Source organism: Amblyraja radiata, chromosome 19 (genome assembly GCF_010909765.2).
Source record: "Amblyraja radiata isolate CabotCenter1 chromosome 19, sAmbRad1.1.pri, whole genome shotgun sequence".
Lineage (NCBI taxonomy): Eukaryota > Metazoa > Chordata > Chondrichthyes > Rajiformes > Rajidae > Amblyraja > Amblyraja radiata.
The window spans coordinates 20412746-20425257 of NC_045974.1; the positions used below are offsets into that span (position 1 = coordinate 20412746).

At 47.1% G+C, this 12512-nt stretch overlaps 1 protein-coding gene across 1 annotated transcript in view; it reads right to left on the bottom strand.

The window, feature by feature from the left end:
- The window catches only part of slc17a8 (solute carrier family 17 member 8), a 40217-nt gene continuing 27705 nt past the window's right edge, over nucleotides 1-12512 (bottom strand). Inside the window, exons 8-12 of the mRNA XM_033037904.1 lie at nucleotides 11322-11471; nucleotides 7343-7475; nucleotides 5098-5208; nucleotides 2998-3125; nucleotides 1-437 (exon numbers count right to left, since the gene is read on the bottom strand). Of these exons, the coding sequence (XP_032893795.1) occupies nucleotides 84-437; nucleotides 2998-3125; nucleotides 5098-5208; nucleotides 7343-7475; nucleotides 11322-11471 (876 nt within the window). The 3' untranslated portion in view covers nucleotides 1-83. The remainder of the gene's footprint in view (nucleotides 438-2997; nucleotides 3126-5097; nucleotides 5209-7342; nucleotides 7476-11321; nucleotides 11472-12512) is intronic.

Genomic DNA, 12512 nt, shown 5'->3' on the forward strand with positions numbered 1-12512 from the left:
TGAAGTTGTTAAATACGATGTTGATAATGCAACAAAACCGATTCTGCGCTGAACTTTGATACCCAGTCACGGCGCGCTGGATCTCACTGCGACGGGTCGGGGAAGCTGCCGTTCTCACAGTGGTAGCTGTTGGCTTCATCCGGCAGCTCTTCCTTAGCTTGGCCTCGCCTCTTCCTCCAGCTTTCCCTCCGCGAGTCGTTGACCTGGTTCGTGGCGCCGTACGACATCTTCTTCTGAGCGGTGATGCAGGCGGCGTCGTTGAGCTCCGTCTCCTCCGCCAGTTCGTCCTGGTCGATGATGCCACACTTGTCCTCGCTGCTCGGCTCGGGGTCCGCCCAGTCCTGCTTCTCCCCCGAGGCGAAGAGCCCGTAGAAGATGACGCCGCTGTAGTGGACCACCGAGGCGATCACAAACACGTTCTGCCACTCCTCACGCGTCTGCGGACAGATGGGGGACAGGACAAAACGGGGTTCAGACACGACCACCACATTACAATGCGCTCAGGGGGGCGGGGGGGGGGGGGGGGGGAGGGGGGGGGGGGGGGGGGGGGGGAGAGGGAGGGCGGCACAGTGGTGCAGCGGGTAGAGCTACTGCCTCAAGCACCAGAGACCCATTCAGGAGTCCAGTGCTTTATTGTCATATGTCCAGGAACGGAACAATAAAATCCTTACTTGCAGCAGCACAACAGATGTGTAAACAAAAGTATTGTAAAAACCATAATAAACAATAACAAAACTACAGTATATATATGTGTGTATGTGTGTATACGCACTCTACAGTGGCTTGCAATAGTATTCATACCCCTTGAACTTTTCCACATTTTGTCACGTTACAACCACAAACGCAAATGTATTTTATTGGGATTTTATGTGATAGACCAACACAAAGTGGCGCATAATTGTGAAGTGGAAGGAAAATGATACATGGTTTTCAAATTTTTTTCCAAATAAAAAACTGAAAAGTGTGGCGTGCAAAAGTATTCAGCCCCCCTGAGTCAATACTTTGTAGAACCACCTTTCGCTGCAATTACAGCTGCGAGTCTTTTGGGGTATGTCTCTACCAGCTTTGCACATCTAGAGACTGAAATTTTTGCCCATTCTTCTTTGCAAAATAGCTCAAGCTCAGTCAGATTGAATGGAGAGCATCTGTGAACAGCAATTTTCAAGTCTTGCCAGAGATTCTCAATTGGATTTAGGTCTGGACTTTGACTGGGCCATTCTAACACATGAATATGCTTTGATCTAAACAATTCCATTGTAGCTCTGGCTGTATGTTTAGGGTCGTTGTCCTGCTGGAAGGTGAACCTCCGCCCCAGTCTCAAGTCTTTTGCAGACTCTAACAGGTTTTCTTCCAAGATTGCCCTGTATTTGGCTCCATCCATCTTCCCATCTACTCTGACCAGCTTCCCTGTCCCTGCTGAAGTAAAGCATCCCCACAGCATGATGCTGCCACCACCATGTTTCACAGTGGGGATGGTGTGTTCAGGGTGATGTGCAGTGTTAGTTTTCCGCCACACATAGCGTTTTGCATTTAGGCCAAAAACTTCAATTTTGGTCTCATCTGACCAGAGCACCTTCCTCCACATGTTTGCCTCTGTCCCCCACATGGCTTGTGGCAAACTGCAAATGGGACTTCTTATGGCTTTTTTTTCAACAATGGCTTTCTTCTTGCCACTCTTCCATAAAGGCCCGATTTGTGGAGTGCACGACTAATAGTTGTCCTGTGGACAGATTCTCCCACCTGAGCTGTGGATCTCTGCAGCTCCTCCAGAGTTACCATGGGCCTCTTGACTGCTTCTCTGATCAATGCTCTCCTTGCCCAGCCTGTCAGTTTAGGTGGACGGCCATGTCTTGGTAGGTTTGCAGTTGTGCCATACTCTTTCCATTTTCGGATGATGGATTGAACAGTGCTCCGTGAGATGTTCAAAGCTTGGGATACTTTTTTATAACCTAACCCTGCTTTAAACTTCTCCACAACTTTATCCCTGACCTGTCTGCTGTGTTCCTTGGGCTTCATGATGCTGTTTGTTCACTAATGTTCTCTAACAAACCTCTGAGGCCTTCACAGAACAGCTGTATTTATACTGAGATTAGATTACACACAAGTGGACTCTATTCACTAATTAGGTGACTTCTGAAGGCAATTGGTTGCACTGGATTTTATTTAGGGGTATCAGAGTAAAGGGGGCTGAATACTTTTGCACGCCACACTTTTCAGTTTTTTATTTGTAAAAATATTTGAAAACCATGTATCATTTTCCTTCCATTAAACAATTATGCGTCACTTTGTGTTGGTCTATCACATAAAATCCCAATAAAATACATTTACGTTTGTGGTTGTAACGTGACAAAATGTGGAAAAGTTCAAGGGGTATGAATACTTTTGCAAGCCACTGTATAGTGCGTATACACACAATATATATTGTTCCCTCATACATGGTTTTCAATTTTTTTTACAATATATACAATATATATATATACTGTAGTTTTGTTATTGTTTATTATGGGCCCAACTTGCCCACACTGGCCAATGTGCCCCACCCCTACACTAGTCCCACCTGCCAGCATTTGGTCCATATCCCTCCAAACCTGTCCTATCCATGTACCTGTCAAACTACTTCTTAAAGGTACACAAAAATGCTGGAGAAACTCAGCGGGTGCAGCAGCATCTATGGGGCGAAGGAAATAGGCAACGTTTCGGGCCGAAACGTTGCCTATTTCCTTAGCTCCATAGAAGCTGCTGCACCCGCTGAGTTTCTCCAGCATTTATGTGTACCTTCGATTTTCCAGCATCTGCAGTTCTTTCTTAAACAAAGTGCTTCTTAAATGTTGGGATAGTCTCTGCTTCAACTACCTCCTCTGGCAGCTTGTTCCATACATCCACCACCCTTTGTGTGAAAAAGTTACCCCTCAGATTCCTAGTAAATCTTTTCCCCTTCACCTTAAACCTATGTCATCCGGACCTCAATTCACCTACTCTGGGCAAGAGACTCTGTACCTTGTGTATGGTCATTCCACCAACAATCAGTGGGCAGATCATTCCCGACAGCGTGCCCACACCATTGGAGATTCCCATCAGTATGCTGGCGTAGCGCGGAGCAATGTCCAGGTGGTTCACGTTAAACCCTGAGGTCAACATAAAAGCACATCAATGAATGAGAGCGGCTCTGGAACCTGCAAGCGCTCCACTCCAACTTATAAATAATAATGCTCAAGTGTTCACAAGTTCGTGTCATACGAGCAGAATTTTGGCATTCAGCACATCGAGCCTACTCTGCGATTCGTTCATGGCTGACTTATCTTGACCTCTCAACCCCAATCTCCTGCCTTCTACCCGTAACCTTTGATACCCTAATAATCAAGGACCTGTTAATCTCTGCTTTGTAAATACCCATTAAGTTGGCTTCCACAGCCGTCTGCGGCAATGAATTCCACAGATTCACCACCCTTTTATTCTGAGGCTGTGCCCTCCGGTTCTAGAACCTCCCACTAGAGTCATAGAGCCATACAGCATGGAAACGGACCCTTCACCCCAACATGCCCACAATAACCTACACATCTAACCAATACATTAATGATTTAGATGAAGGGATTAAGATTAACATTAGCAAATTTGCAGATGACACAAAGCTGGGTGGCAGTGTGAACTGTGAGGAAGATGCTATCAGGATGCAGGGTGACTTGGACAGGTTGGGTGAGTGGGCAGATGCATGGCAGATGCAGTTTAATGTGGATAAATGTGCGGATATCCACTTTGGCGGCAAGAACAGGAAGACAGATTATTATCTGAATGGTGTCAAGTTAAGAAAAGTGAAAGTACAACGGGATCTGGGGGTCCTTGTTCAGGAGGGATCTCACTGGCCTCCGCTGGCCGACAACGCCTGATTTACCGGGAGGATGTCCAACATCACTCTCCTCCAGGAGCTCAAGCTTACTCTGTCCTTCAGCCGTGGCAGAATCAATTATTCCACGCCTCACGCACCCCAGGCCTGCCCAGCTTCAGGAAACCACCATCCCCGCCAATTGTACGTGGAATTCAGTTCCACTGTGTCTGTCCCAGTTCTTTAAAATACTTCCCCTCACCCACCCGATAAGGACAGCATGGTGGCACTGCGGTGGAGTTGCTGGCCTACAGTGCCAGAGACCTGGGTTTTGAGCCTGACTATGGGTGCTGTGTGTATGGAGTTTGCACGTTCTCCCTGTGAACGCATAGGTTTCCTCCGGGTGCTCCAATTTCCTCCCAAATTTCAAGGACGTGCGGGATAATTAGCTTCTGTAAATTGTCCCTGTGTGTCGGATAAAACTAGTGTACGGGGTGATTATTGGTCAGCGCGGACTTGGTGGGCTGAAGGGCTGTTTCCATGCTGTATCTCCAAATTGAACTAAACTAGACTAAACTCACCTCCCCCCCACCCCCATAGCCCTGCATTTTTTCCCAGTCCATATACATATCCATTTTGCTTTTCCCCCTCCCCCCGTTCCCTTCCACCCCCATCTCTCCCTCCGGCTTCACATTTACATTTCCCAACTCCTCGTCTTGCCTTATCTGAAACCCGTTAGTCTCCTTTTCATCTCTATCCTTTGTCACTTACTCCACCCATCTGCCAATCACCACCTCGCCTGTATCCACCTATCACTTGCCAAGCTTCATCCCACACCACCTCTTTTTCCAGCTTTCTCCCCCCTTACTCCATTAGTCTGGAGAAGGGTCCCGACACGAAACGTCAATGCTGCCTGACCCGCTGAGTTCCTCCAGCACTTTTTTTTTGCTCCATAGCAGTTTTGTATATTCTTAAGCTTAAATTGGTGAAAGCTAGGAGCCAGAGTAACGGTGTTTCTTGATTAGTAATGGTGTCAAAGGTTACATGGAGAAGGCAAGAGAATGGGGTTGAGAGAAAGACAAATCAGCCAAGATTGAATGATGTAGTGGACTAGAAGGGCCGAATGGCCTGACCCTGCTCCTGTTTTATGAACTTATGAACCTATGAAGATAAGGAGAGAAGAGGAGAAGTAAAATGTAAAGCAGGATGAAGAGATTTGAGTGAAGGGGATGGGGAGAGGGGGTTAAAGGGGGTAATGGGGAAAGGAGGTAACCCACCTGAAATGGCAAATCCACTGAATCCAACAGCGAGCACCAGGAAAGAGATTGCAACTGCCCTGGTGTGGGAAAATCCAACAACCAGCAGAAAAGTGGCCTCCATGCCAAAACCTGGGGAATAATAAACCATGTCAGTGGCTGGAATCGTTAGCTCAAACAGTCTCCACGATTCTCCGATAGACACAAAATGCTGGAGTAACTCAGCGGTTCAGGCAGCATCGCTGGAGAAAACGGATGGGTGACGTTTCGGGTCAGAACCCTTCTTCGAATTCTGAACCTGAATGAGTCAGAAGAAGGGTCCCGATTTGAAACGTCATCTATCCTTTTTCTCTCAAGATGCTGCCTGACCCGCTGTTACTCCAGCATTGTGTCTATCTTCAGTATAAACTAGCATCCGCAGTTCCTTGTTTCTCCAAGATTCTCTGCTCGTATCCTGCATCGCACCAGGTCCCCATTAGCAACTGCCCCCCTCCCTTTCCCGTGCCCCCCTCCCCATTCCCCACCCTAGTGCACATGCATCTCTCCCTCCATCTCTCCCTCCATCTCCAGTCACCATGCTCCTTTCCCCTCCTCCGTACACTCATCTCCCTTCCCATCCCCTATTTTCCCTTTTGTTCCCCCTCTTTCCCCTCACCCCATCCCCTTCCACCCACATCCCTCCCTCTGGCTTTACATTTCACTCCCCCTCTTCTCTCCACATTTTACACCCTTTTCACCGCCAGCCTTTTTCATTTACTCCACCCATCTGCCCATCAGGCTAAACCTCAAGGTAGACGCAGAGTGCTGGAGTCACTCAGCGGGTCGGGCAGTATCTCCGGAGAAAAGGAATAGGTGATGTTTCGGGGTCGGAACCCTTCTTCAGACACATCCTGAACCTAGTTCTCATCCTCTCGGATGCTGTGACCTCTATTAGTCGCACCTCCCTTCTGACAGCCATGTTCTGCCAGATTTGGTCCAGGTGCGGAGTTTGGGCAACTCCCTCTCTGATACATTGCCTGTCAGGCCTCTCTCCAGCTGATCACATCAGTGGTGTCTATAATTTGTGGGGCAGGAAATTGTCTGGAGCCGTTTGACGAGACAATGACCGTGTCCTGCTCTCCATGACAACCATTGACAGAACCGACCTTTACATCTTTGCGCCTTTCGCTTCATCCTAGTTCTACCCCTACTGAATGATACAGCCCAGCTCCTCAAGCACTTCAGCTGTTATCAGGCAACTGAACCATCCTCTCCCCAACTAGAGAGCGGTCCTGACCTCCCATCTACCTCATTGGAGACCCTCGGACTATCTTTAATCAGGCTATATTCAACTTGATCTTGCACTAAACGTTATTCCCTTTATCCCGTATCTCTGCACTGTGAATGGCTTGAATGTAATCATGTACAGTCTTTCCACTGACTGGAGAGCAAGCAACAGAAAGCTTTCACCGTGCCTCAGTACACGTGACAATAATAAACTAAACTAAATAAACTAACTAATACATGAGAAACAAAAGACAAGGAATGAAGATGTAGACGTGTCATCCAACACTCCTGTGATCAGTGTCGGTGACCAAAGGCATATTTCCGCCCAACCCCATTCCTTTCATTTATTCCAGCTTTTAATATCTTATTTATCTATTGTCACGTGTACCGAGGTACAGTGAAAAGCTTTTTTATTTGGTGCATGCTATCCAGTTAGTGGAAAGACTATGCATGATTAAAAACAAACCTTCCACAGCGTACAGATACTGAATAAAGGGGATAACACTCAAATAAAGGGCATAAGCGCAAGATAAAGTCCAGTAAAATCTGAATAAAGATAGTTCGAGGGTCTCCAATGAGGTAGATGATAATGTTGGTTTCTCGCCCCCTTTACTGACATCAGTCTGAAGAAGGGTCTCAACCCGAAACGTTGCCCATTCCTTCTCTCCTGAGATGCTGCCTGTCCCGCTGAGTTACTCCAGCATTGTGTGTCTACCTTCGAGGTAGATGATAGGTCAGGACCACTCTCTAGTTGGTGATAGGATGGTTCAGGTGCCTGATAACAGCTGGGAATTAACTGTAGATGTAGATGGAGTCAATGGAAGCGAGGTTGGTTTGTGTGATGGTCAGGGCTACATCCACCACTCTTGCACCTCATACCACCCTCACGCGACAACCTAAGTGGGTTGTCAACCTCATCCTGGATCTTTCCCCCACATCTGGCAGACAATGGGGCGGCAATTCTGAAAGCAATGACTGGGAATGTAGACCCCCCTCTTACCTCCACAGTTCATGATCTTCCGAACAGCGGTTGTGGACAGGATATTCCGGCTCCTCAACAAGTCAGCGATCTGCCCTCCAATTGGCACGACAATGGTCATCACCATGTGTGGCACAGCCGACAGCATGCCCACCTGCCAGCAAGATGGTTCAAGACCCATTGGTATCATTGAAAGACCAGGTGTTCAGTAAATGTACACACTCAGCGTCTGGTGACAATTTATAAAGACCCTCGATTTGCAATAGTGACAGGGGCAGCACAGTTGTGCAGTGATAAAGTTGCTGTCTTACAGTGCCAGAGACTCTGGTTCGATCCTGACTATGGGTGCTGTCTGTACTGAGCTTGTACGCTCACCCTGTGATCGCGTGGGTTTTCTCCGGGTGCTCCAGTTTCCTCCCACACTCCAAAGACGTGCAGATTTGTAGGCTAATTGGCTTTGGTAAAATTGTAAATTGTAAATTGTTGCTAGAGTGTAGGATAATACTAGTGTATGGGTTGATCATTAGTCAGCAAGGACTCAGTAGGCTAAAGGTCCTGTTTCTGCACTGTGTATCTTTAATGTCTAAACAGGTACTTGGAGAGGATGGGGGAGGGGCTAGGACTTTATTCCTTGGAGTTCAGGAGGATGAGGGGTGATCTTATAGAAGTGTGCAAATTCATGAGAGGAATAGGTAGTGTAAGTGCACAGTCTTTTACTCAGAGTAAGGGAATCAAGAACCAGAGGACATAGGTTTAAGGTGAGGGTGGAACGATTTAATATGAACCTAAGGGGTTCCAAAGGTTGGAGGTATATGGAACGAGCTGCCAGAGAAGGTAGTTGAACCAGTACTATCACAACTTTTTAAAAACAATAGTTCAGGTATATGGATAGGACAGGTTTAGAGAGATACTAGACTAAGTGGGACCCGTTGGGTCTCGGCATCACACGGGAGGGCTGGTCCCCCAACGCAATATTTCCACCTCTCCACTAATTCCAATATTGGTGGCCAGTGGGGGGGGTTCTGGAGTGCTAGTATGGGTGTTGTGGGCTGAAGTGACTGGTTTCCAGAGGGCTAGTATGGACATTGTGGGCCGAATGGATTCTTGGGCTGGCGGCTCAGTCACTCAAGCCTGTTGTGCTGGCGGCTCAGTCACTCAAGCCTGTTGTGCTGGCAGCTCACTCACTGGTGGGCTGGTGGGCTGGCAGTTGACTCACGGCTATTCCTTGAAATTCCATTTCGAGCAGGGTGCAAGGCCACCAAATTCAAGTGCAGTTTCTTACCACTTCAAGCAGTGTGCAAGGCCACTACAGACAGCAAGTCGTGACCTCTCCCTCCTCCATCTTGCAGAGACTGCCATGCCCACACTTCTGGGTTTTATAGTCCCTCCTCCCCTTCCACCAGAAGGGGCGTGCCCTTCATGGCATGATTGACAGGAGAGAGAATCTCAACATTTTTTTAAACACTAATAACTCTTATTTTTCATCGATGGGAAAACTCCTCGGCACCTGATGAGCGGAGGGGGACTGAGTAAGATGGCCAAAAATCGCAGGTGTACGTGGTAGCGTTTTTTCTAAAATCAATATGAAGCGCAAACAGGAAGTGGTCAAGATTAGACTTTTAAATATATAGAAGGCAAGGCAACTTTAATTAGGCAACACAGCTTTAGCATTTCCAAACCAAAGGCAACACAGCTTTAGCATTTCCAAACTATATTTTCAAACCACATTAAGGGCACTGACAGGTCAGTAAAACCACTCACAGTTTAGCAGACATGTGCTCAGTGTTATTCACAGCTCAGACTGAGAGATGTTACCCTCTCGCTCCCCTATCTTGCAAAGACTGACTGAGGCACTCAACAATTCCGGGTTTTATAGTCCCTCTGAACTTTTAGTAATATCGATGGGTCAAACGCAGGAAGGTTAGATGGGGCATGTTAGTCAATAAGGGCAAGTGGGCTGTAGGGTCTGTTTCCACGCTGTATGACTTCATGCCCCTATGATTACAAGCCAGCTGTTGTGTCGTTCTACAGATGTTGCAGGTACCTGCGAAACCCAACGGCCCAGTGTTTTGGAGACACGAGACTGCACATGCTGGAATCTTGGCCAAAACACAAAGTGCTGGAGGATCCCAGTGGGTCAGGCAGCATCTGTGCAGGGAATGGGCAGGCGACGTTTTGAATTGGGACCCTTGTACAGACTGATTTGAACATCTATCTTATCCACCTTTCGCCCCACTACTCCAATCAGTCTGAATAAACATCCAAATCCGAAACCTCGTCTGTATATACCCGCCACGGAGGCTGCCTGACCCATTAGGTTCCTCCACCACTTTGTGTTTTGCGCAAAAATATTCTCCTCTATCTTTCTTCCCCTCTAAGTAATTTGCCCTTCCTTCATTCATAGTGTCCCCACTTTAATTAGTTATACCCGCTCCATCTTGCAATGTCTTGGTATCGTATTGTTCTTTTGTGTCTTTGATTTTTCATTGTCTATTATTTACATGTAATGGGTTTTTAAGGCTGCTCCTTGCGTATTCCTTGGCCCCTATTTAATTAAAGTTCCACCAGTTTCCTGTCATCCAGAGAGAGATAGGATCATGGCTGTAACTACGCCAAGCCGAGGTGAAGGGGATGTGATAATAATAGTTTAATGAAAAGGTTTCTGTGATGTTATTGGCAACTCCTTCAATCAGATACCAGATGTTTAATGCTTTTATTAATTTCAGGAACGTACTAAACCCTTCATGTTAGGATATTCCACATGATGTACGAGCTTGAATTCTAATCCACTCTTTTTATTCTCAGACAACCGGAACTCAATCCAGAATTTGCCGCTGGGCTTGGAGATGGCGGGGAGAATTCCACCGACTCTGCTTTCGGGAAGTCCCCTAAATTCTCCAAACCCACCACAGAGGAAGTCGGAGGAACTCATCCCTGGCTTTTGCATGCAATAACTTCACCAGTAACGAATTCCAATAGCTCCAAGTCCCATTGTGTGGAATGATCTTGTGTTGGTCATAATGGCTGGACTACTCTTTACTTGGAAGCGAGACATGGTGTAATCGCCAGACTATATGGTTAATGAGGATTGGAGAGAGATTGAGGGGGAGAGTGAGAGTAAGTGGGAGAAGGAAGGAGATAGAGAAAGGGAGCGAAATAAAGAGAGAAAGGGAGAGGGAGAGAGAGAGAGAGAGAAAAGAGATAGGGAGAGCGATAGCAAAAGAGGAAAGAGGAGAGATACAGGGAGACAGGAAGGGAGGGAAAGAGAGGGGAGATTGAGGGAAAGAGGAGAAAGACAGAGAGAGGGAAAAAGAGGACAGAGAGGGAAAGAGAGAGGGAGAGAGGCAGAAAGAAAAAAGTGAGATGAGAGAGAGAGAAAGAGAGAAAGAGAAAGGGAGAGAGAGAGAGAGAAAGCCAAATAAAGAACAGATGAACAAAGAAAGAGGCAGATAGATAAAGGAAAAAAGAGTAGGAATCAGAGAACGACAGAGGAGGTGGAGAAAAAACGTTTAACAGGGACAGAAGGTGAAGAACAAAGAGAAAGAAAGGAACAAAAAGAGAGAAGGATAAAGAGAAAGAGAATGGGAAGAGGGAGTATGTGATTGACTATTAAGAGTTTTAAGTGTTAAAGTTGTGTAAAGTGTTTTAGAGATGTATTTTCGAAAAGGTAGAACTCCTGCTGATGTTCTCCATCCCAAACTGAATTTGCATTTTGCCCTAGTGACTGGAATCAGGGGTTCACCCCAGTTATTGCCCAGACATCAAGCCACTGGCTCCAAATAACAGGAACACTGACATTCGCAGTCCACATGTTATTGTGTTGGGTTAGGGCCGGTGGTCAGGATGGGCTGGGTCAGGGTACTTGCTTGGGTGAGGGATGGGATGAATGGCAATGTGATCTGGGTCATGCCTCGGACTAGACATCAAGCCCTCAGTGCAAGACCACGACCCAAAGTGGAGGCACCGCAGCGGAAGAAGAGATGGGAAAATGTTTGCTTACTTTGCTGATGGGAAAACCAAAGACTTCCTCAAAGTAGGCCGGCTGGCTGATGAGCAGCAGATAGAAGGTCCAACTTCGGCAGAAATTGGCCACGATGATGGCGTAGACCGGCATTGAGGTGAAGAACTTCAGCCAGGGCGTCCTGAATTTCTGCGTGAGAGACAGACATGGGGCACAATCAGTCACAACATGCCAGGAAGTGTGAGCAACCAATTTCCTCTCTCCCTTGTGTCACCCAGTGGAACTGCAGGTACAACCATGGCCTCACAGCTCTGGTGACTCAGGTTAGATCCTGTCCTCCCGTGCTGTCTTTGCGGAGTTAGCACGTCCTCCCTGCGACCAGATGCTCCAGTTTCCTCCCACATCCCAAATGCGTGTGAACTGATGGTTAATGGGTCATGGTTCATGGAACATGGTTAATTCAGTCTGAAGAAGGGTCTCAACCCGAAACGCCACCCATTCCTTTTCTCCAGAGATGCTGCCTGGAGTTACTCCAGCATTTTGTGTCTACCTTCAATTTAAACCAGCATCTGCAGTTCTTTCCTACACATGGTTAATGGGATTGTTCTGTCAGCAGTCATCGACTTGGTGGGCCAAATGACCTTTCTATATCCCTGTTTAATACAAGTGCATTTATCAACCATGCAAGTTGCAGCTTTATAAATCTTTGGGTTACAAAGTGCTGGAGTAACTCAGTGGGTCAGGCAACATCTGTGGAGAACATAGATTGGTGACTTTTCAGGTCGGACCCTTCTCCCAATGCAAACCCGAAATGTTGTCTGTTCATTTCTTTCCACAGATGCTGCCTGGCCCACTGAGTTTCTCCAGCTGCTCTCCTTTTTTTGTGCTTCTGAAGGTTCTGCACCCCTTCACTCATTCTGCAAACCTACGTCTCTCTAACCAATCTTTCACCCACCGAGTCCCTTCCTTCCTGGCTCATTGCCAATCTTTGCTTGAAAAGTCTCCAGATAGGAGATTTTTGTGCTTTTTGACTGCATTTACTCCTCGCCCTTCGGTCGTGTTGTAGACTGACTAACCTCCCCAACCCACCCCCCACCCCTCCCCTCCCCTCCCCTCCCACTCCCCAATCTTTGCACACCTTTGCACATCCCCAATCCTTTCCACTCATCACTTTAATTTCATGTTTCAGTATTTTGAGTTTTATGACTGTTGGCAGATAAATAAAGTTCT